The sequence below is a fragment of the Euleptes europaea genome, chromosome 10 (assembly GCF_029931775.1).
Source record: "Euleptes europaea isolate rEulEur1 chromosome 10, rEulEur1.hap1, whole genome shotgun sequence".
In the NCBI taxonomy this organism is placed as follows: Eukaryota; Metazoa; Chordata; class Lepidosauria; order Squamata; family Sphaerodactylidae; genus Euleptes; species Euleptes europaea.
This window is the reverse complement of record NC_079321.1, coordinates 15,659,398-15,682,667: the sequence shown is the minus strand read 5'-3', so window position 1 is coordinate 15,682,667 and position 23,270 is coordinate 15,659,398. Positions and strand designations below refer to the sequence as shown.

At 44.7% G+C, this 23,270-nt stretch overlaps 1 protein-coding gene across 3 annotated transcripts in view; it reads left to right on the top strand.

Moving 5' to 3' along the window:
* Nucleotides 1-23,270, top strand: part of AGAP1 (ArfGAP with GTPase domain, ankyrin repeat and PH domain 1) — a 355,259-nt gene that overhangs the window by 37,892 nt on the left and 294,097 nt on the right. For 2 of the 3 annotated variants that reach the window (XM_056856129.1, XM_056856128.1), the window contains exons 2-4: nt 5,735-5,793; nt 10,081-10,168; nt 10,927-10,938. In XM_056856129.1, coding sequence (XP_056712107.1) covers nt 5,735-5,793; nt 10,081-10,168; nt 10,927-10,938 — 159 coding nt within the window. The remainder of the gene's footprint in view (nt 1-5,734; nt 5,794-10,080; nt 10,169-10,926; nt 10,939-23,270) is intronic. The other variant, XM_056856130.1, reaches the window with a different exon arrangement.

Here is a 23,270-nt window from a genome sequence, read left to right as displayed (position 1 = left end):
AAATAAAATCTTTGGCATGTTTAGAATGAGTGTTGAATCGCTAAAATGGTTAGAGAAATGGCTCTGTTTCATATATCAGTGTGAAAAATATGTCTTTCTACCATTATTTAACTGTCTTGATTATGGCAAGTAGCAATTTGGAGTGTCAATCCACTCTTATCTTGGATATCAAGAGCCTGTACTCCAGAGTTCATAGAGACAGTAACTGCATGCTGTTCCAGCTGAATTTAAAATGTGTTCATTGTGTTTTTACTTTGGTATTTTGTTGCGTTAGATTTCCTTGGAAACAGGCTTTTGACCATTAGACCTGACATAAGAATTGTCTTGGAATTTTAATCACTTGCACTGTATAAAATCCAGACGGTTGTTTTAAAGCAGATTAAAAAAAGACTTTCGCTCTGGTGGTATTTAATGAATTCGGTTGCTAATTCCACAAACTGCATGTTTAATTTTTTGTCGTTGATGAAATCGCTTCATTTCAAGGGCAGCTCTTTGCTTCTGTTCTGTGTTGATTGACATTCAGAAGGTAGCCGTATTGGTCTGCAGTAGAAAACAAGATTTGAGTCCAGTAGCTCTTTAGAGACCAACAAGATTTTTGGGGTATAAACTTTCAAGTGTCAAAGCTTTGACAAAAGGAGCTTTGACTCTCGAAAGCTTATACCCCGAAAATCTTGTAGGTCTCTAAATTGCTACTGGACTTGAATCTAGTTGACTGACGCTGTTATTCAGTAAGCTTTGAGTTCCTGTCTAATCTCTGATACCACCATGTTCTGCACAGGTGGTGGTCGGTTGCTGTACGTTATTGTAGGATTTGAGAAACAGACTATACCAAAATCAATTGCAAGCAGAGGACTATGGGAAGCAGCTGAGATTCACAGTCCAGTTGTTTCAGTGACATCTTAATTTCTTCCAGATGCTTATTTAAACTCGGAACAGAGACACATGAGGCTGTGTAGTGCTTACAGTGGACTGTAAGGAATGGTCATTGCATCAGAATTAGAGATGAGCTTAAAGTGAGAATATTGAAGGGCTCCAGTTTTTGAGTGTCTGATAAAACTTCATGAGTTTTAATCCACTGCTTCCAGTCTGCAGGATGCACGCCATCAGAATTCGTGGCAGACCGATGAGAAAACAGGAGACACTGTGGGCAGGATCATTCCTGGGAGCTTTTCCGCTTACTCGCTAGTCACTTGGAAGTGTTTCATGGAGAAGTGATTGTACTGAGCGTTCACCGTATGCACATCACACATACATGGCAGTGCTTACATGGAGGACCTGAATTGCTTTGTGGATGCAAAGAGCCGAGCTGCTGTAGAAAACTGAGATGAGATCAAGTGAGCAAAGCCTGGGTGGGGGGAACTGAACTCAGAAGAGAAACTGGAATCCACAGTGATGTTAGCATGTTTCACTACTGTATGTGCTGGAAAGGTTGGTCAGAACTGGCTTAATTTTATTTGAAGTGATATATTATTCTCATAGGGAGCTTTTTACTTAAAATCCTATCGCTTGTATGCCCACTGGGCCTTGAGTTAAATCAGTGACCTTTAACATATTTTAATGTAAATATTGTCGTGGGTTGCTTCAGTGGTTTAAAAAAACAAACAAATTAGGAAGGCTTATGTCAGAGCCAAAGTAGATGCTCGATGCAGGGAAATAACCAGATGATTACGAACTGAACTAGTATTAAGATCACTGGCTGGATTAAATAAGGGAGAGGACCAGATGGCGCACATAGCAATTTTCATGCTAGCACAAAAATGGTGTGTTGCCATGTTGCATTGAAGGAAGCTTCATTTATATTTGCTACCTATCTTTTACCAGGCAGTTGCTTAACACTAGGGCAGGGGTCCCCAACCTTTTTGAGCCTGTGGGCATATTTGGAATTCTGACATGGCATGGTGGGCGCAGCAACAAAATAGCCGCCGCAGGAGGTGCAGCCAGCAAAAAAACCAACAACGATTGCCACTTCACTAACAATGCAGATTCGTTTTTAAAATGTTTAAAGTTTTATTTTTAACAAACAAATACAAACACATAATCAAACACAAACATAATTATCACATTATAGCATAAACACAATATCCCAATATACGTGGAGCTTACCATTCAAAATTACAACTCACCAAGAATGCCCCTTTCCCTCCTAGTTTTCATCTGAGTCAGGCCTGCCAAGAAAGAGCAGCCTAAAAATCAAATAAATAAATCTGTTAACGTAATCAGCATCATCAAGAAACTTTGGCTCATGAGTTGTCAAGGTGAGGGAGGTATTCCCTAAGACATCCTTGGTCCATCAGTTTAGTGTTTGATGAAGAGTTTTGCTTTGCTGTCGGAGGCCAGAATAGTGCAGTCGCTGATTCCCACAGCCATGGCAGTTCATTCCTAAAGTCAGTTATTTACAGTGTATGTGATATAACTGTTTGATCAACCAAAAAAGGGCTTGACTTTCTTTGTGCAATGCAGCTACATTTCCAAGCACAAGCCTTCCTGGCAATTTGCCTGAAAAATGCTTGCCCTATCAATATCATGTGGGCCATTGGATGATCCTCCTAATATCCTGTTGGTCACTGGATGATCTGTGCTACAATTTAAGCTTGTTAAAAAAAAAAAGGTGTACAGTACTGAGAAATTTACACTAACAGTGCATTCCTGAGCTTTCGGCGCGTGGGGACGGCGTGGCAGAGGGGCCACCGCGGCCCCTCCTAAGCAGTTCCCCGCCTGCCGAAACCTTGAAAAAAGCCTTTTTGCGGCTTTTTTCTTGTAAAATGGGTTTTGCAAACGCAGTTATCCTTAAAATAACGATAAGAAAAAAGAACGAGGAGAGAGAAAGATGTTTGTGATTTTAAGTTTTGATTTTTTTTTTTTGGTGAGTTGTGATTTTTAAATTTTTTGTTTTGTTATTTATGTACTTTATTTAACTATTTGTAAGTCACCTGGAGCTCGGTACTGGAAGAAAGGCGGCTAATAAATGTTTTAAATAAATAGTAAATGTTTGTGGGCATGATAGAAAAGCACAAGTTTGTAGCACTTAAAGTAGACTATTGGAAGTATTGCAGAGGAGACGTCTCTTCCTCCTTTGTTTTGTGATTTCATTAAGCTGGATGTTCAGTATGTGATTTCTGTGGGATTTGAAAGTTTCCCACTACTTGATGATATTTTATTAGGGCCAACCAACATATATCCCGTTAGTGCTGCATTTGAATCTTTTCTATGAGCCAACATACCTGTCTACGTAGTTTTTCATTTAAGGCAGATATGTACATAGTTCAACCCACGTCCATTTAATTAATATCTTAAGGGAGAAAAAAATTGTATGCCTTAAACTTGTCACTTAAAAGTTTTTACACATTTTCCAATGCCTTTTTCGGTGGCTCATGCTGACGGAAGAGTTTCTTATTTCATATCAGGGAATAGTAGGGTGCATTTAGATGTAAGGGCAAGCCATGATTTATTGTTTTGTGAATGAATCCTGACTGCCCTTTGGGTCTTCTCCCCTCCCGGAAATTGAAGATAAAACTACAAACTGTGACTGGTTGGGAATGTGGAAGTCTTCAGTATCCAAGGAAAAGGCTGCTTGTGGGAACAATAAACTGTAGTGCCATTGAGTTGTAAGGGTTGCATAGATTCACCTATTTATTTATTTATTTATTGTATTTATATTTATATCCCGTCCCCCTCCAGTAAAGGGGGGCTCGGAGTGGGTAACAACAAGTTATATATATATATTTAAAACCAAGAACAGTTAAAACAGATTAAACGCTATAAAATAATAATAAATAATAATTAAAATGGTGCCGTAAACTCCCAGCAGAGTTGACTCCCGAGACTAACAGACCATTCGCAAAGGAGATGGGGAGGGGGACCAAGGGGGGCATATAGAAGAGAAGGGGCTCTGCCCAGTTACTGGTGGATGTAATAGTGCAGCTGAAAGTCCTCAACCATGTGCCTGGTGGAACATGGAACAGGGCCAGATCCTGTAGGGCCCTGGTCTCCTCCTTTGATTTGTTTTGTTACATTGCCAAGGGATGTTTTCCTTTAAAAAGATGCTTCCCGTAGATTGTTCTGGTACAGAAAATGGGCGTAAAATGGCAGTTGGAGATGGGGTTTATCTAGCAGTCACCTCGGGCCTTTTGCTGCTGTCCCTAAGAAAATAAAGGTGCTTTTGCCGAAGAAGTTTGAGAATGTGCAGGGTTTATAAGTGTGCCACTGCATCAGCTTGCAAAAGAAGGCTGTCACAGTATAGTGGCCAGGGTGCCAATGGTAAGTGTGGCCCAGAGGACATGCACTAGGGCATGCATGGTGCTCTCATGCCAGTACTGGGACCCAGCTAGAGCCTGGGTGCAGCCACCCCCATTCTGTCATTCCCCCCTTCCCCTTGGATGCGCTTGCAGGCAGCTCCAAGTAAGAGAGAGACAGGTTTGATGGGCACTCCCCCAGTCTCCTAAAGCAAGAGCCAAATGTTGTCCTAGTGCAGGGGTCTGCAAACTGCGGCTCCCGAGCCGCATGCGGCTCTTTGGCCCATTGAGTGTGGCTCTCTGAACTTGGTTCGGAGCCCCTGCTCTTGCACCTGCTCACGCCGGCAGCCGGGCTGCGGAGCTGGCATGCCTGAGAGCGGGAGAGCGGGCATGCTGTCTCTCCCCCCCCCGCCGTGGAGAATGGCCGGGTCCCCCTTTCCCTTGCCCTCAATGGTTGGGAGGCTAAAGCCTCCCCTCCCCTCTAGCCACGCGATTGCTGGGCGGGCGGCTCAGCGGTTCCTGGCCCCCCACCTATCAGCTGTTGGGTGGGGCGGGCTTCCTTTGGTAGACCTGGCCTCCGGCGGAGTCCCATTGGGAGGCCATGTCTACCCACTGGCTTTCTTGGCGGTAGACCTGGACTCCGAGGAGACGAAAAAAGTCCTCCTTCAGAGGCCAGGTCTACCAATTGGCTTCTAAGGGCCTCTGGAGGCCAGGTCTACTGCCAAGAAAGCCAATGGGTAGACCTGGCCTCCCAATGGGACTCAGCCGGAGGCCTGGTCTACCAATAGGCTATTATGGCGGTAGACCAGGCCTCCAGACAAGGACTCTGGACGAGGAGGGGAAAATGGCAGGGACTTACAATTTAATTTTTATCAATAAATAAGATCACTATTAAGTATGATATCAAGTTTTATTCAGTGTACCTATAGTTTAATTAAGACTTAAAAACTTTAATTAAAGTTTATTAAGTTAATAAACAGTGTACCTACCTATATAGTTTAAGTTTAAGAAATTTGGCTCTCAAAAGAAATCTCAATCGTTGTACTGTTGATATTTGGCTCTTTTGACTAATGAGTTTGCCGACCCCTGTCCTAGTGCTTTGGGGCAATAAGGACTTTGGACACCAACGGGCGGCCGATCTCTTCCAGCTTTGTTCTGTTGCGGTGATGGAAACTATTCTGTACTGTTAACCTGCTCCAGGCATCTGAGAGGCAAGCCCTTCATTTAAAGCACTCATTCTTCAAGTGTAAATCCTTAGAAAGACAGAAGAAAGCCATAAAGGCTTTCCCCTGTCTTTCTAAGGATTTCCTTCCAGTTATATGTTGGCTTGTTTCAGAAAAGAGAGTTTATCTCCAAGGCAAGGAGAGCACAGTCGTTGCTGTTAACTACAGTTTGGATCCTCGGCTCAGTTTTCCATGTCAGGTTATTATCACTTATAGGAAAACTTTATAATGTTGTATTGTTAAAAAATGCTTTATAAAAAAAAATGTTCAATTTTACAGATGCCTTTGTAAATAGCCAGGAATGGACACTAAGTCGTTCTGTGCCAGAACTCAAAGTGGTAAGTAACTTTTCATCGTCTGCATTTCCTCTTCCGTTTTGAACAAGTGCTTTCGAACTAATGTATGTTGATTCCTCAGATGACGGATTTGTTTTGTTTAGCTGCGCCATCCCAGCAACCCCCCCCCCCCGGATTGCACTCTAAATGGATGAAAGCCCTCCTGTTGGTTTTATGTACTTCTGACCCAGTCAGGTTAGGACCAATGCATTTACTTGTACCAATGCATTTTGTTTTCTCTAAACCAGGCTTGTCCAACCTGCGGCCCAGGACGGCTATGAATGTGGCCCAACACAAAATCGTAAACTTACTTAAAACATTATGAGATCACCCCTGCTCTAAACCCTACTTCAGAAGAGATTCTGCTCTTGGCAGATTCCAAGGATTTGAGATCCAAGTCGGGGGGAAATTCTAAGAAGATAAATTTGGTTTTGCTCCTTAATTTAAATTTATTCTTAAATATTATTTTTCTTATGGGAATTATAGATTCCCATACAATATTGGTGTTAGTAAAGCCAAGTTAGGCTGTAAGGGCCCACAACATACTGAAAAAAGATAATCCTGGTAACAACTAACATCAGTATTGTTATATCTTTGATAAGGGTTGGAATTAAACTTTTTCCTGCCTCGATGCCACTACGCTATTGAATATTTGATTCAAAGAGGTGTAAAAAGGTAAAGGTAGTCCCTTGTGTAAGCACCGGGTCATTCCTGACCCATGGGGTGATGTCACATCTTGACATTTACTAGGAAGACTATGTTTACGAGGTGGTTTGCCAGTGCCTTACCCAGTCATCTACACTTTACCCCCAGTGAGCTGGGCACTCATTTTACCGGCCTCAGAAGGATGGAAGGCTGAGTCAACCTTGAGCCGGCTACCTGAAACTGACTCCTGTCAGGATAGAACTCAGGTCATGAGCAGAGCTTTTGACTGCAGTACTGTAGCTTACCACTCTGTGCCACAGGGCTCTTTAAGAAGAGGTGTAGGAGGTGGGAAAATGGGAGCGGAGTAAAAGTAGAAGAGAACATTCTCCTCAAGTATATACATATGGACATGTGTGCTGTCAAGTCATAACCAACTTTTGGTGATCCCAGCAAAGGGGCCTTTCTAAAAATGCTGACCAAGTACACTCATACTTTTTACCTGCCAAATGCCTAGCTTATATTTAACTGCTAAATTGAAAGTTCTTTCCACCCACACTTCTATGGACGGGGGTTTCTTCCAATTCAGGAGAATAAGATGTTGTCTGCAGTAGTTGCCTTCAAACACAGAATTCTTTGGCTTGGGCATAAAGCTTCAAATGTCATGAACGACGCCTAGTATTTTTGATGCAGAACAGGAGAGAGAAGTTCAGAATACAGGTAACCTGCTTCTGCCCTTCCTGCCAGATGCACATCACCTGTATGTGTCAGATCATGTACAGTAGCTCCAAGCAGATAGACAATTTCTCCAGTGTTTAGTATTGTCCATTAGTTCCAGTCTTGGGAATCTGCAAGGTTTCTAGTGAATCCTCAGGACAATCTTTTTGCAGTCTTAGATCCAAAGCGAATTGTTAGTTGGTTGGTTCTTCAGGATCCTGTTACGTTGTTTGAGGCCTGTATTTGCAGTCCAGCCTCTGTGATCCGTACCCTGTCAAGAGCGAGGCCTGGATCTGTGCTGAGGTGAGAGTAAAGCTGTTCGTGTGCCTTTTCAATTTAAGGTGTGACTGGAGGCCTAGGAATTCTGATACTGTGACATTTCCGTACCAAACTTAACCTGAAGATGGTGTCTAAATTACAAACGTTGCCAGAAAATGCAGTAGAGTAGGTAGATGAAATTCTTTTTGGAAATTACCAAAAGACTTTATGTTCTTTTCATGTACAATTGGAGTATCCCTTATCTGGACATCCAATATCTGGACTGACCCGAAAACTGGACTTTTTGAGCTGGCATGCAGGCATTACTCACAGGCCCTCGGCAGCACGCCAATTTGTTTTCTGGTGGTTCAATGTACACAAAATTATTAAAATTTTTGTTTAAAATTACATTCAGGCTATGTATATAAAACATATATGAAACATAAATGAATTTCATATTTAGACTTGGGTCCCATCCCCAAGATATCTCATTATGTATATGCAAAAATTCCAAAATATTCCAAAATACAGAAAGATCCAAAATACGGACCACTTCTGGTCCCAAGCAGTCCGGATAAAGGATATTCAATCTGTATCAGCTGATCACTTATTACCATCTTGGTCTGCCACCATATAAGAATATTTTTCCTTGGGTGATAGGGTAATTTAGATAATATCTTTGGCACCATTGATATGCAGAATCAGGATATATGTTTAGCTGATTGATTTTATGGTTTAAAATTGTATATTTTATATAATTTTATATGTACTTGTATTAAGTGATTTTAGCCACCCTGAGCCTGGCCTTGCTGGGAAAGGGTGAGGTAGAAAATAAATAAATAAAAATTACAAACCTACTGTTAAACTACCTTTGGATACTGTTGTTCTGTATCAGAAATGGCAGCACGTGTTTGAGTTCTAAGTAGGATTCATGGAACCCCCCCAGAAATAAACAGAAATTTTATGGACAAAATATGTTCAGTACTTACTTTTCTACCAATCATAAACTTATTTTTACTGATTTAAAAACATAAAAGGCATCATTTTTAACTTAGCATATAAAATTGCACTTTTTGGCATGTTTGTGGAAATTAAAAATATAAATGACTTTGTTATATTCGGATATCAATTTATTTATAGTATGGACAACCTTGAAACCTTGTATTATTACTAAAAACATTATAGCATATTAATTGTTGCCCAAATTATTCACATTTAGAAATAAATATTTTGAACATATTTTGTATATGTCTATACACAGAAATTGTCAGTATCTAAACCTGTAGATTGTTTTATATAAGAATTTTCATACTACACATTTTGTGTAAAACTTGGTCATAGAAAAACATTTATTCCAAAATGAAGAGAAAAAAAATCATAGAATATTTTTTTCAGTGATCCCCCAAAACTCCCTATTTTGCCGTTAGAAAAATTGAACAATAGATTTTGAGTGAGAAAACTTTGTCTTAAAAGTGTTTTATCTATTTCAAAAGAGGAAATACTTCACAGGAGTTTTTTTGGGTTTTTTTGCCATTATTCCCCAAATTTCCTATTTTTTTCCATTAGAAAAATTGAGAAAAAGTCCTTGGAAAAATAGAACACCTTATTTTCCCCTCCCCTGTGTCTTGACATTTCTAGTTCAAACAGAACTTGTGAATAGTAGGTCCTGACAACATTATGATTATTCAAAAACTCTCTTGTATGGGCTGCACGCCTTTACTGTTGCATTCTTCCTTCAAGAAGCTCTGTCCTTTAGGTTTTCCAGTCAGTTTTCTGCTACTTAGACATTTTAATTGTACTCATTGTGTTGCTTCAAAACTTGACAGATGCTTCTGACAGAATTTGTGCTTCTTGATTTTCTTGTGGAAAATCTGTGTTTTCTTTCTCGAGGGTTGATTAAAAAAAGTTGTCACAGTGGTATATTTATTTTCTCTTTTTCCTCTTGACTCCCCAACTCATCTGTTACTGAATTTCTCTCTGCTTTGCTGTGGATATTTACATTATAGGCCCCTTCCATATGCTGTTTCCATTTTGTACACTCCATTTAAAAATAATCATAAAATAACTGTTTCTATTGTCTGTCCTCACGCACATGCTAAATTTAACTGTGTTGTTACTACGCTCAGGGGCTCAGTTGCAGTGAGCTTTTGTGAGTTTCTGTGTTAATCTTAGGCCTAATTGAAGGGTTGTGTTGTATTCAGAAATAGCTGTTTGAGGAAGCAGCTTTAATTATGTATTCTGAGATACAGATTGCTTATAGTATTGTAAAACTTTATTTATTCAGAAGATTCTTTAAAAATTACTTTTATTTAGTTAGAGTGTCATGTTTTATGTATAATGCATATATATAAGGCATAACTTTAGCTTATTCTACAGTCCCCCATATATTGCAACATCAGTGTCCACACATGAATACAACTGAATTTTTTTTAGCAAGATGTTGCATAGACCATTAGAACACTGACCACGCCCCCAGTTTTCAGTACAAGATTTTAAGTGTCCGTGAATTCAGTTTATTATTGTTACCATTAGAAGTAATGTGCATATTCTAGGTGTATTTTTGATCAGCTTTTCTGTTTGATCGCAAGCATTGCTAAGTTGCATGTTGAGATTTCTCGATTAATTTAGTTTGTAAGACTTTAAAACAATTAGCCTTGTTTCTTATTTCCACAGGGCATTGTGGGAAATCTAGCTAGTGGGAAATCTGCCCTCGTACATCGGTATCTGACTGGGACGTATGTCCAGGAGGAATCACCAGAAGGTACGCCAACTGACTGTCTTTTGGAAGCATGTTCTTACTGCTGTTCTTAATTCTGTACATGGGCAGTTAGCGGTAGTCAGCTATGCTATATTAGCATGGAAAATCAATCACTCGAGATACTGTGTTAGATATAAGTAAAAAGTAAAACTTTAAAATGCTTGCTTTAACATAAACTTTAAAAGGAGCAGAAAAAGGTACATTAGTACCTTACATCATTTCAGAGACCACATCTTGTCACAAGAGCTCTGTTTTGAAAGCTAGAATGACAGAATCCTTGGAGGGTTTTTTGTCTCTTCTTCCCCCCCCCTCCCCTGTTTTGTTTGTAAATTCTTTACCCAGATGGGCAGTTTTCTTAATTTGGTTGCAAAATTTACTTCTAAGCTGTTTGACAGAATAGCTGTAATTGCACTGTGTTGTTAGTGTCTCATGTGGTGGCACTGAAGAATATAATTTTAACACTTCTTCTTGCCTATTATTGTGATTTACTATGCTTATTGTGCTAAATTAGGATTATTAAAAAATGAAGCTGTAGAAATAATGTGTATCTGAAACATATGTAGGATTTGTGATGGAATTCTGATGAATAAATCAGTGACAGATTAGAGATTGTTATGAATCATAGCATCATCTTATTAAGGTAACATTTGTTAAAATTAATATCCTGATTATTTTTATTCTCCTTATGAACTTTTAAACCCCACTGAGACACTGAATTTCTGGTTCCTTCTTTTCCTTACTGGCTGTTCCATTCTTTGCAGATATGGATGCAGGTAACTATGTGTTCTCTTCATAGCAGCTCTTGTTTTGAAGAGAGGAAGCCGAGCGTTTGCTTTAGTTTCCCTTTGTTTCATGTGTCATCTTGTTTCCCTTTTAAGTTATAAACACATCTCACTATCGTCACGCTGTAGATGTCTCTTAGCGTAGTCCGTATATAGATTCATGTGTTTGTAACAACATCTGTTTGAAATTAACACTGCCCAGAATGCTCTTACGCTAACAGTATTTCAGTGAGCTCACAGAGGGAGACCCTTTGGTCTTGACTGAGGGCCCGCGTCCCTCCTGTCCCCCAGAAGAGTTGGACCTCACCTCCATTTGTCCTTACCATCAGGAGCCTCCCCAGAAAGATTGGAGTGCGGGGGGCGGGGGATGGAACAAGGCATTATTGTATTCACTACTGACCAGTGGGTGGTCAGTCTTCTTCATAAGTGTAACACATGCTACATGCCCCCCTCCCCCAACCCACTTTGCATCAGGTTGGTGTTTGGCCTCTACTGAATCAAGTAGCACAAGAGGATGATGGGAGTGTAGGCCTTACTGTTCCGCAGCCTGGCCCCGGGCTCTACTGCCCCCCTAGGAAAGCCACAGACTTCTACTCATTGTGCCATTGGTGGCATGAATGCCACCTGGGCATCTGAGTAGATCCGTGTCTGCAGAACAGATGGCGCCATTTCCTTATTGAGTGCTCCGAATTCTGGATAAATAGACCTATACCAACCGTGCCAAATTTCATTCCCTTTAATCATGTCACTGTAACTGGCCGAACTTGAAATGCAAGTTTGCTTTCGATAAATGCATCTCATGATGTGGGCGCTGCTGGCTCACAAAAGCTTCTGTTACAATACATTGGTTAGTCTTCAGGATGCCACAAAACTCTTGTCTCTTTCGGCCGGCAGCAGACTGACATGCCCACCCCTCTGAAACCTGAAGTAGAGGGTTAAAAATAATAGGATTATGAACGAGGGCTGATGCTGTGTATACAGGTAGGACTTTATGGAGAGGCCCTCAGCGGTGTTGAGACCGGGAGCCTCTTTGGAATTGTGAGGGAGGGTAGTGGGTATCGTCACAAAATGGCTGCCATGGGGAATCCTGACCTTTTCCGTGTGTATTTTTGCAATAATGGTTCCATTAAGCGAAACAGGAGGAAAAATGGAAGCTTTTTGTCATTCCAAGAAAACTTCGAAGTAATAGTGTAACTACCTAAGCTTTGTGAGCTGTTGACATAAATTGTAGAGGATGGCTTTAGTTACCGTCTGCAAGTCTTCAGGGGATGGGGGATTCTGATAGGAGAAGCCAGTATTGGGGAGACCCTGAACGTCTGCAAAGTGGAATTTATTGGGTTTTTCTGTGAAGGTATTCTGGATATGAGAGGTGAGGGAGGTGGTCTGCACTGATATGTTGCCCATTCTACCACGAAGTTAGATCAAAGCTTATTTCCCCCCGTCTTGGTAAATTCCCTGAAGAGTCAAGTTGCGCTTTTGGCAAAGAAGCTCCTATTAGGAGAAGACCCTCAGCTTACGCTCCAAACTGCCAAGTTCTGTGCGGTTGCTATTAAAATACGCAGAACTTTATTAGTGAATGATTGTTAGAATATTTTACAATTTTATCAATTTTAAGATGATAATTTTAACCAGGGGTTGTTTTTATCGATCTTACACCTTTTTATGTGCGGGTAGTCTGTGATTCTACGGTGCAAAACTATTGAGTCTGGAAATTTTGATGTCTTGGCCTGTGATTGGTCAGTCAACTGTATTAATAAAATTTGATTTGAAAATTTGATTTGATCTGGGCTGGGGTTTTGCTAGGCTGATGCTGGGGGGGGGAATCCTTTGCCCACCTTCCCACCCTCCTCCCCTTTATTCATTTTTTCTGGCTCTTGTATTTCCTTCCACTGCTTGCAGACATTGGTACCTCTCTCCCTTTCCTTTCTTCTGGTAGTAGAGCTGTCATTGTGGCAAAAGAGTTTCAAGACCGTGGTGTCATGTTGCCATTGCAACTGAAGCTGTGTCTGATGCTCCACCTTATGGGAGATGGCTAGAACTTGACTCTCTCTCACCTCTTCCCCAATGGAAATAGTGTAGGGTAGGAGTGGCAGTTGGAGCAAGGGGAAGGAAGGAATGTGAAAGGTGCCAAAGGAAAGAGTAGAAAAGAAAGGATCGTGAGTAGGGCAAAGGAGGAGAAAGAAAAGGGACCTTGAAAAAGCAGAAGGAAGGGGTCAGGGATCAGGGCAGCAAGTGGACACCACATATTGGGGTGAGCTGTGGTGCTTGCAGGCAGCGCACCGAGAGATCATGGAGGCAGAACTGTGCTTAGGATGCCATATTGTCTGTTGGCTACTCACTGGAAATATGCAGAATAACAGATTTATGTGAACATGCCTATCGGTTGGTCAACCTTTTGGCAGGTAAGTTGTTCTCGTTGAGTAGGTTCCCAGAACATTCTCACACAAGATATTGGAGTTGGAGGGTGATCATACCTCTCTGTTCCCATAGTATGTATTTCAAGTCTTTTACCATCAGGCATCCCTAAACATTCTGCTCATCATGAAATCAAGAAAGCTTGTCCCAGTAATACGAAATCTGGCATGAAGACCCTTCCTCATGCAGCGGAGGGGGTACAGCCATATGGGCCAGAATGCAAAGCTTATCTTAGCTTCAGAGGCCAGTCCTGTTCTTTTAAAAATATTTGTGAGCTTGGATCTGGCCATGGCTATGACTCCTTTCTACTTCTCCATAGTACTGACACTGTCCTCTGGATCAGCTTCCAGCTCCAGAGGACCTCTCACACTGGTCCAGGGTGGCATCCATATCTCCTGGATCCAGCTGTCCTATTTGGGATGTCTTTCCTCTTCCTTGCTTCTCTGTTTCACCTTTCTATTCAGACTTATTCCAACAGCCAGCATGGTGTAGTGGTTAAGAGTGGCGGATTCTAATCTGGAGAACCAGGTTTGATTCCCCACTCCTCCACATGAAGCCTGCTAGGTGACCTTGGGCAAGTCACAGTTCTTTTTGAATTCTCAGCCCCACCTACCTCACAAGGTGCCTGTTGTGGGGGGAGGGGGGAAGGCTATTGTAAGCTGCTTTGAGACTTCTTATGGTAGAGCAAAGTGGGGTAAAAAGACCAACTCTTCTACTATGTTTCCTCCTCTCTTTCTCTTCTGCCCCCTTTGAGGTTGCCTGACCCAGCCTCCTGGAGTCCTTCCTGGACCATTCCCCTTCCTCTTTCAGCCATGCTGAGAGGAGAGGATGGGAGAACACCCAAGGCTCATGTTACATTGTCGAGGGTGAGAGATTCATGTGTTGGGAGGCTGTGTTTTTCTGACTGTAAGGTGTCTTGTACAGTGGATGTTGTGTTTGCTTTGCTTTGCGCTGCATTTTCCTTGCCTGGAGATAATGCAACATTTTAAAAATGGAGTGTATGGTGCCTAAATGCATTGGCATAAAGGGAGTGGGGATAGGTACTGTTTTGCTTCCAGAAGTTCATTAAATATTTTCAGAAGCCTTGAAAAACATGAGGGAAATATAATTAAGTTATATTGCTGAGTTTCTTAATATTTCTATCTATGGAAAATACAGTCTGAAACTGAGGGTTGGGGAAGTTCTGTAGCTTAACTAGACCAAGACAGACTGAACCAAACCCCCCACCGCCGACTGATAGTGAGAAATGGCTGCATTTGATAACATTTTTCTTGAGATTTTGCATTTCATTTTGGTGGCAGGCATGTTACACTCTGGCGTTTGCCTTAAGTGTCCTGACCTTTCAGTCATTTTGAGGCGAGCAGCCGTTTTAAGACCTAGGAAATCAAATGCAGGTTAGGCCTACCATAGATCGGTCAGTATTTTTCGGAAAGAATTATGGCAGCAGTTTGAAAGGTGCCTGAAGTAAGCTTTCTTAATTTCATTAACACTGCACATTAGGACCATAGGGATTTTAAATGGACAAGGCATTCCTCTAGCAGTTCATTAATCCCAGATGGGCTTGTGGTCTGGAATACTAGGGCAGCGACCCTTTCCTTACTTTCCCCTGCCTAGACCCTTGATTCACCCCAATACTAAATCTCAAGCATCATCTGTGCTGCTATTGTGCAGATGTTGTTAAGTTCCTCTTCAGTGCTATGCTTGTAACTACCTGGAGTAGGTACTGGCAGGATTATAAAAGACTACTGCATCTATTCTCAATATCAAGATAATTAGTCTCTTTTTTTGTCTTCATTGGTTGCAACTATATTTAAGCCTTCAAATGATGCAGCAATGCGTTCCCAAACCTTTGTAAGAAACATTTATAATTAATTTTATGAATCTGATATCTAAAGTGAAATATCAGGCATCCATTAGGATGTTCACTGGCAATAATATTGGGAAGAGGGATGCACATTCTTGTCTTGATTATGGTGGATAGTCTGTCTGTAGCAGTAGAAAAGAGCAAAAGTCCAGTAGCGCCTTAAAGACTAACGAAATCTTGATTGTAATTGCTAGTGACATGATCGGCTTCACTGCCTGATTGTAAATCCTTTTTGGGGAAATGCCTCTCCATCAAAGCACTGAGTTAAAAGTAAATCATTCTGTATTCATTCTAGGCAGTAGGGTACTTGATAATTTATAATTAATAATATTGATAATATTATGCACTGTGGCCATATTTTTAAATATGTTATGTTACATGTGCATTTAATATCTGAGTAATACTTATCTCTAAATTGAAGATACTTAATAGGTATGATAATTTAAAAGATAATCTAAAAACACTTGACAGGCTCCAGGAAAGGTGTCAGTGGGCGCCATGGCACCCATGGGCACCATGTTGGGGACCCCTAGCATAAACAAAACCCCTCTCGTTGCTCATATTGAACATCTAGCTTAATGAGAGCTTCTGGTGAACTTGGAAGCCCGTATACTTTTGAGTCCGTGGGGATTTTCAGGGGTGGGTGGGTTTGGATGGTTAGTCTTAGTTGTGGATATAAAATTTCTGAAGCCATGGGAAGAAAAAGGGCTTTTCCTAGTTTTTGGGGGGAGGGATGGAAATTTGGGGGGGAAATTGACATATATGAAATATTATTTTTTTACCAAACCTAAGTTTATTTTATCGCTCTAACTGCAGAATTTATTACAGTTAACATATCAAATTATACCATTTGGCCTGCTTATTTAGGGAATTTAGAGTTATAAATGCCTTTGTTTTCTAAAAGCAAAATTGTGAATATACCCAATATATATGTGAGTGAGTGAGTGAGTGAATGGGAGAGAGGGAGTGTGAGTGTGTGTTTACAACTTTTTATAATTGTAAAAACAGTGTTTCCATCACAACAGCTCTGAGACCATTTGCTTATGTAAGATTACGAGTGTCCATTTGGGCATATGCAGCAACCCTCTGGGTCATGCAGATCTTCATTCTGTGGCTTGGTTGAAAACAGGTACCAAACCATTATTTGGAGGTTTGGAAATGAGATATAGGATTATGCACCCACTTCTCCCCTCTTGCACATGGTTTCCCATTTTTGTTGTTAGCACTAGCTGTGGTTTGCTGTGATATCCAAACTGGCAAACTGTAATTAATACTTTAAACTATAAGATGCCCACTTAAAACCATGTCTTCCGTTCTGGTCTAGTGAGAAAGTACTAACTACCCTGCTGTTTAGATGGTAGATGGAGTGCATGAACTCTTGGTTGATTTCCAGTCCTCCAAACCATGGTTTGGGGGATTGTCTAAACAAAGCTTGCTCCTGTTACATAATCAGTATTGCATAAAACTCTTAACTTGTAAAACCCATGAAATGTTTTTCTAAACAATCCTGGGTTAAAAGGGACAGTGAATGTTGACAGCTTAAATACTGTAAGTTTTGTTTAAAAGAGGATGCACTGTTCAAGTTAGACTGAGTATTTAGTCTCTGAATACAGATAGACCACAAAAGTGTGAGGGTCTCTGTGTCTCTGACTCTGTGTCTCTGCTTTCCATCACCTGCTGTGTTATCAGTGAACTCATAAAAGCAGTTCACACCTTCTGGTCCCAGGCGCCTGGCCTGATTGCCCCAAGTATCTCCCCCCCGCTGTTCTTCCTGTCTGTACTCCCTCAGGCCGATGCGGCCTTGGAAGTGTGATAGCTTCAGCAGACTTCCTGGGACTCGTTTGATGTTTTGTATTATGCCAAGCTTGTAACTTCCCATAACAATAAGTGTGAACCCCAGTGCCCCAGTGCCCTGGAGTCAATATATTCTGTAAACCCGATAAGCCCCGCACTTGCAACTTTCTACCTGTGCCTGTCTCATCTCCTGATGTCTTCAATAAATCCTTTGTTTCTGTATCAACGCCTGAGCAATTGATTTGGAGAATTAGACTCAGAGAGGGGGAACTCTCACATTAAGTTGCAAGTCTCTTGCCTCTCGGACTACAGCTGTACCTATTGGGACAGAATGTCAGCCGACGAGGAAACCACCCCTACCCCAGAGGTACCGGAGGAACCAGAGGTGCCGGAGAAACCGGACCCCAAGGAGGAGGGCGCCAAGCCAAAGAAACCTAGGGGTCCCATCCCCGACCAGGGCCGGGAAGGACGCCCCCGGGGATTCTTCAACAACTGGCTGGACTCTCCCAAAGGTTGGTCTCTCTCACGGACTGCGGCGAAGGAACGCCGGTTGGCCTTCCCCAGTACGGGACTCGAGGGGGATCCGGCACGCAAGGAGGCTGTTATGGAGGAGGAACGGCGGCAGTGGCAGGAGGACCGCCAAGCCATGCAGGAGCAGATGGAGACCATGCAGCGTGTGATGGGTGAGATGGCAGCGGCCCTCGATGCACTGAAAGTGCAACCACCCGCCGGCAATCTCCCGGATGGGGCGCCGGCAGCTCCTCCCGCACCTCCTAGCCTCCCGTCCCGTCGGGACCTGAAAGTCACGTATGACGGTTCAGGGGACCAGTTGACCTTTTTTATGGTCCAAGTGGACATTTTTATGCGGGAACAAGGTCGGACCTTCACCTCCGAAGAGTCCCGGGTGCAGTACGTGGCTTCCTTACTGCAAGGGGAGGCGGCCGCCTGGATGGTGTTGCAGTATGAACTCCGCTCGCCGGTGCTGCGAACCCTGGACGAGTTTATGGTAGCACTCCGAAACCGCTTTGAGGACCCGACTCTGGGCGAGCGGGCCAAAGCCTCCCTGATGCAACTGCGCCAAGGGACTAAGTCGGTGGCGCAGTATGCAAGTGAGTTCCAGTCGTTGGCTAGCCGTATTCTGGACTGGAGTGAGGCCACTCTGGTACAGTGTTTCAGGGAGGGTCTCAACCCGGACCTCCAACATTGGGCCTTCATGCAAGGGAACCCCCCGGATGTGGAAGGCTGGGTTCGCCACGCTGCGGACATTGAGAATCGTAAACAACTCCTGAATTTGTCTAAGCAGCGCATCGGACGTGACCCGAGACCCCGGAGTGACCGGGGCCGAGACTTCCGACCGGGTGGGAGCGGGGGCCCCTCGGCCGCTGAACGCCGCAAGCGTTTTGAGACTGGTGTCTGCCTGACCTGCGGGGGAAAGGGACACTTTGCGTCGCAATGCCCCTCTCGTGCGGGTCGTCCCAACCCTCCTCGCCAAGCCCCGACCGAACCGCAGAAGGCGGCTGCTGAGGACCAGCCCCGCCGCAGGAGCGGACCACCGGGCCGACGTTCCGGCGCACCCTCCGCCCTCCATGCGCGCCCCCAGGATGTGATCTCCACCTCCACAGGCCCAACGGGGTCCCGGATTACAAATACTACTTTTGATTCGGACGGATCCCCGAACGCCACCACTCCGTCCCCCTCTTCCAGCGAGGAGGAAGAGTGGGAACAGCCGGCAAAAAACGCCGTCGGTCTGCTGTAGAGGGGGCTCCGCAGCAGACCGCCCCTGTCGTTGTGCAAGGAGCTCCACCGATGGTAAGCGCCCAAGAGGACAATGTGTATGTGCGTGTTCACCTGTCCCTACCCAAAGGGGGTCCCAGTTTAGAATTCCCCGCCTTGGTTGACTCGGGGTGTGCCCGCACCATGATTAGTGAGGAAGCTGCCAAGAAACTGGGAGTCCGGCGCAAGCGGCTTCCGGGACCCCTCCGTTTTTCCCAAATGGACGGGAGCGATTTTAAACAGGGCCCCGTGACCCACAGAACTGCAGCCGTGATTATGTCTGTGGGGGAACATTGGGAACGCTTGTATTTTACCATCGCCCCTATTGTAACCCCAGTGGTGTTAGGGATGAACTGGCTACGGGGACACAACCCCTCCATCGACTGGGTTAAACGGGTGCTCTCGTTTCCCGAAAGCCCCTGTGGGTTGCATGACAAGGAACGGGTACTCAGGACTCCGGCCGCCGCATTGGTAGGGTCCCCCACCCCAACCTCCGTTCCTCCTCAACTGCCCACAGAATACTCGCAGTTTGCGGATGTCTTTGATGTTAGAGAATGTGACGAACTACCTCCCCACAGAGAGACGGACTGTGCCATCGAAATTGTGGGGGAAGGCAAGCTGTCTAAAGGGAAGGTCTATCCCATGAGCCCTAGTGAGAAGGCGGTGTTACGGGACTATCTGGATGCCAACTTGGCGAGGGGTTTCATACGCCCTTCCAAAGCTCCTTATTCGGCCCCAGCCTTCTTTGTGAAGAAAAAGACGGGAGATCTAAGACTGTGTATTGACTTTCGTAGGCTAAACGCAGTCACCCAGTCTAACGCTTACCCTCTCCCTCTTATTCCCGACCTTCTAGCACAATTAAAGGAGGGCCGAATCTTCACCAAACTGGACTTGGTGGAAGCATACCACCGCATTCGCATTAAAGAAGGAGACGAACCCAAAACGGCCTTTTCCAGCTGTTTTGGAATGTTTGAATACCTAGTCATGCCGTTCGGACTTTCGGGGGCTCCCAGTGTTTTTATGCAATTAATTAATGAGGTTTTACATGATTTGCTGTTTCGGGGGGTGGTGGTATTTCTCGATGACATCCTTATTTACTCTGACACCATGGAAGAACATGTGCGTCTGGTTCGAGACGTGCTCCAGCGGCTGCGGGAGCACAAACTGTATGCTAAAGTGTCCAAATGTGAATTCCACCAACCTTCCATTACTTTCCTTGGGTACGTGATCTCCCACCAGGGTTTGGAAATGGACCCCGCTAAGGTCCAAGCGGTGCGGGATTGGGAAACCCCCATTACCCGCCGCCAACTCCAGCAATTTTTGGGGTTCGCCAACTTTTACCGCAACTTCATTCCTAACTTTGCCCAAGTTGCGCTTCCCCTCACTGCCCTGTTGCGTACCAAAGACAAGGGGGCTAACGCCGCGCTTCCCTCAGCCCGTTTGCTGTGGTCCCCCCAGTGCCAACAGGCTTTTGAACGTTTAAAACTACTTTTTTCATCCGAACCCGTGTTGGCTCACCCTGATTGCACTAAACCTTTTGTGGTGCAAGTGGATGCCTCGGATGTGGCCATGGGCAGGGCCCTATTGCAAAGGGATGATGGGGGGCGGTTGCGGCCGTGTGCCTACTTCTCCAAAAAGTTTTCCCAGTCCGAAATCAACTGGGCTATTTGGGAGAAGGAGGCGGCAGCGGTCAAACATGCCCTCACCATATGGAGGCACTTCTTAGAAGGGGCCGAACTGCCATTTGAGGTGTGTACCGATCACAAGAATCTTGAGGCTCTCAAGGGAGCTAGAAAGCTCAACGCCAAACAAATTCGGTGGGCCCAATTTTTCGCCAAATTCCGGTTCACCCTGAAACATGTTCCTGGCAAAGAAAATGCCCTAGCCGATGCTCTGTCACGACTTCCCCAGTATCGCAACGATTTCGATCGCCCGGTCGACTCCCTGTTCACTCCCGAGCAGCGAGGGGAGGTCCCAAGCTTGGCCGTCACAACCCGGTCCCAAGCCCGTCAACCAGAGACCCCCCCTACGCTCAAGGGTATCCCGGAAGCCTTCCAACAGCGGCTCCGGAACGCCTCCTTACAGGAGGAGGAGCACCACCTCCTCCCCACTGGCATGGAACGAACGAACACCTGGTGGGTACAAGGGGGAAAGCTATATGTCCCATCTTCCCTTCGCAAAGAGGTGTTGGGACTTGTACACGGTGCCAGGTTGGCGGGTCATTTCGGCTTCATAAAAACTCTTCACCTGGTTAGAAGGCAATTCTGGTGGCCCGGTATGAGGTCCGATGTGGAGCTGTATGTGCGCAGCTGCCCCACTTGCGCCACAGCCAAGAAACGAATGGGAAAACCCCCCGGGCTTCTCAAACCGCTTGAGAACCCCTCCCGTCCCTGGGAAGTCATAGCCATGGATTTTATCACCGACCTACCTCCCAGTCGGGGAAAGACGGTCCTTTGGGTAATCACGGACCTTTTTTCCAAACAGGTCCATTTCGTTCCATGTGCGGGTCTTCCTTCGGCCCAAGGCTTGGCTAAACTGTTTGTCACGCACGTCCTCAGACTACACTCGATCCCTAGGAAGGTCCTCTCCGACCGGGGGGTCCAGTTTGTAGCCAAATTCTGGCGAGCCTTCCTAAAATTGATGGGGGTGGAGGAACAGGGCCTCTCTTCCGCCTATCACCCCCAGACTGATGGTCAAACTGAACGTGTAAACGCGGTGGTAGAATGTTATTTGCGTTGCTATGTGAATTTCCACCAAGACGACTGGGTCGACCTGCTGCCATTTGCCGAATATGCGTACAACAATGCGCCCCATTCCTCTACCGGCTTTAGTCCCTTCCAAGTAGTATACGGGACGGAATTTGGTCCTTTCGGTTCCGCCCCCGTCACGCCAGAGCTCCAGTCCACCCCCGACCTTCAGGAGTGGATTCAGGTAGTTAAATCTGCCTGGCCGTGGCTGCTCAAAAACCTTGAGAAGGCAAAAAGCAAGTACAAGGAACAGGCAGACAAACACCGGTCTCCGGGATGGGAACTTAAAGTGGGGGAGCAAGTTTATCTGTCCACCAAAAACCTCCGCTCTCTTCGTCCCTGCAGAAAACTCAGCGACCGTTATGTGGGACCTTTCCCCATTACCAGGGTGATCAACGAGGTTACCGTGGAACTAGAACTCCCAAAGACCCTCAAGGGAGTCCATCCTGTCTTTCATATAAGCCTCCTCAAACCTTATGTGGCAGCTCCCCAGTTCCACCCCCCTCCCGAACACGAGATTCCTACCGTGGTGGGAGGGGATACCCATTTGGAAGTGTCCAAGGTTTTAGATTCCAAATGGAAGAAAGGGAAACTGTATTACTTTGTTCGTTGGAAAAACCTTGGGTCCGCGCACGACGAGTGGGTGGCCGCACCCCACATGGCGGCCCCTCGCTTGGTCCGAGAATTCCACCTCGCTTATCCCGATAAGCCTCGTCCTTTCGAGGACGCGGGAGGGGGGCCTTAAGGGGGGCAGAATGTGAGGGTCTCTGTGTCTCTGACTCTGTGTCTCTGCTTTCCATCACCTGCTGTGTTATCAGTGAACTCATAAAAGCAGTTCACACCTTCTGGTCCCAGGCGCCTGGCCTGATTGCCCCAAGTATCTCCCCCCCGCTGTTCTTCCTGTCTGTACTCCCTCAGGCCGATGCGGCCTTGGAAGTGTGATAGCTTCAGCAGACTTCCTGGGACTCGTTTGATGTTTTGTATTATGCCAAGCTTGTAACTTCCCATAACAATAAGTGTGAACCCCAGTGCCCCAGTGCCCTGGAGTCAATATATTCTGTAAACCCGATAAGCCCCGCACTTGCAACTTTCTACCTGTGCCTGTCTCATCTCCTGATGTCTTCAATAAATCCTTTGTTTCTGTATCAACGCCTGAGCAATTGATTTGGAGAATTAGACTCAGAGAGGGGGAACTCTCACAAAAAGCATCATTACTTAATAAGGTTGTTCAGTGCTTTGGAGTGGGTTGCTATCTATATGCTGATGACATTAGGACAAATTTTCTAACAGTTCCTCAGTGGAACAGGCTTCCTCGGGAGGTGGTAAGCTTTCCTTTCCTGGAGGTTTTAAAGAAGAGGTCAGATGGCCATCTGTCAGCAATGCTGATTCTGTAACCTTAAGCAGATGATGAGAGGGAGGGCATCTTGGCCATCTTCTGGGCACGGAGTAGGGGTCACTGGGGGTGTGGTAGGGAGGTAGTTGTGAATTTCCTGCATTGTGCAGGGGCTTGGACTAGATGACCCTGGTGGTCCCTTCCAACTCTATGATTCTATAATTATGCATCATGCTGAATAAGCCTCCATAGGCAGCCTTCTCTGGGTTAACACATGGTTTGGAGGTTGTAGTTGAGGACAGTTATGCTGAAGCTTAGTCCTGTTAAGGCGCAGTTGATACTGGTTGGGAAGGATCAGGGTTTGCAGGGAGTTAAGCTGCCCACCTTAGATGGTGCG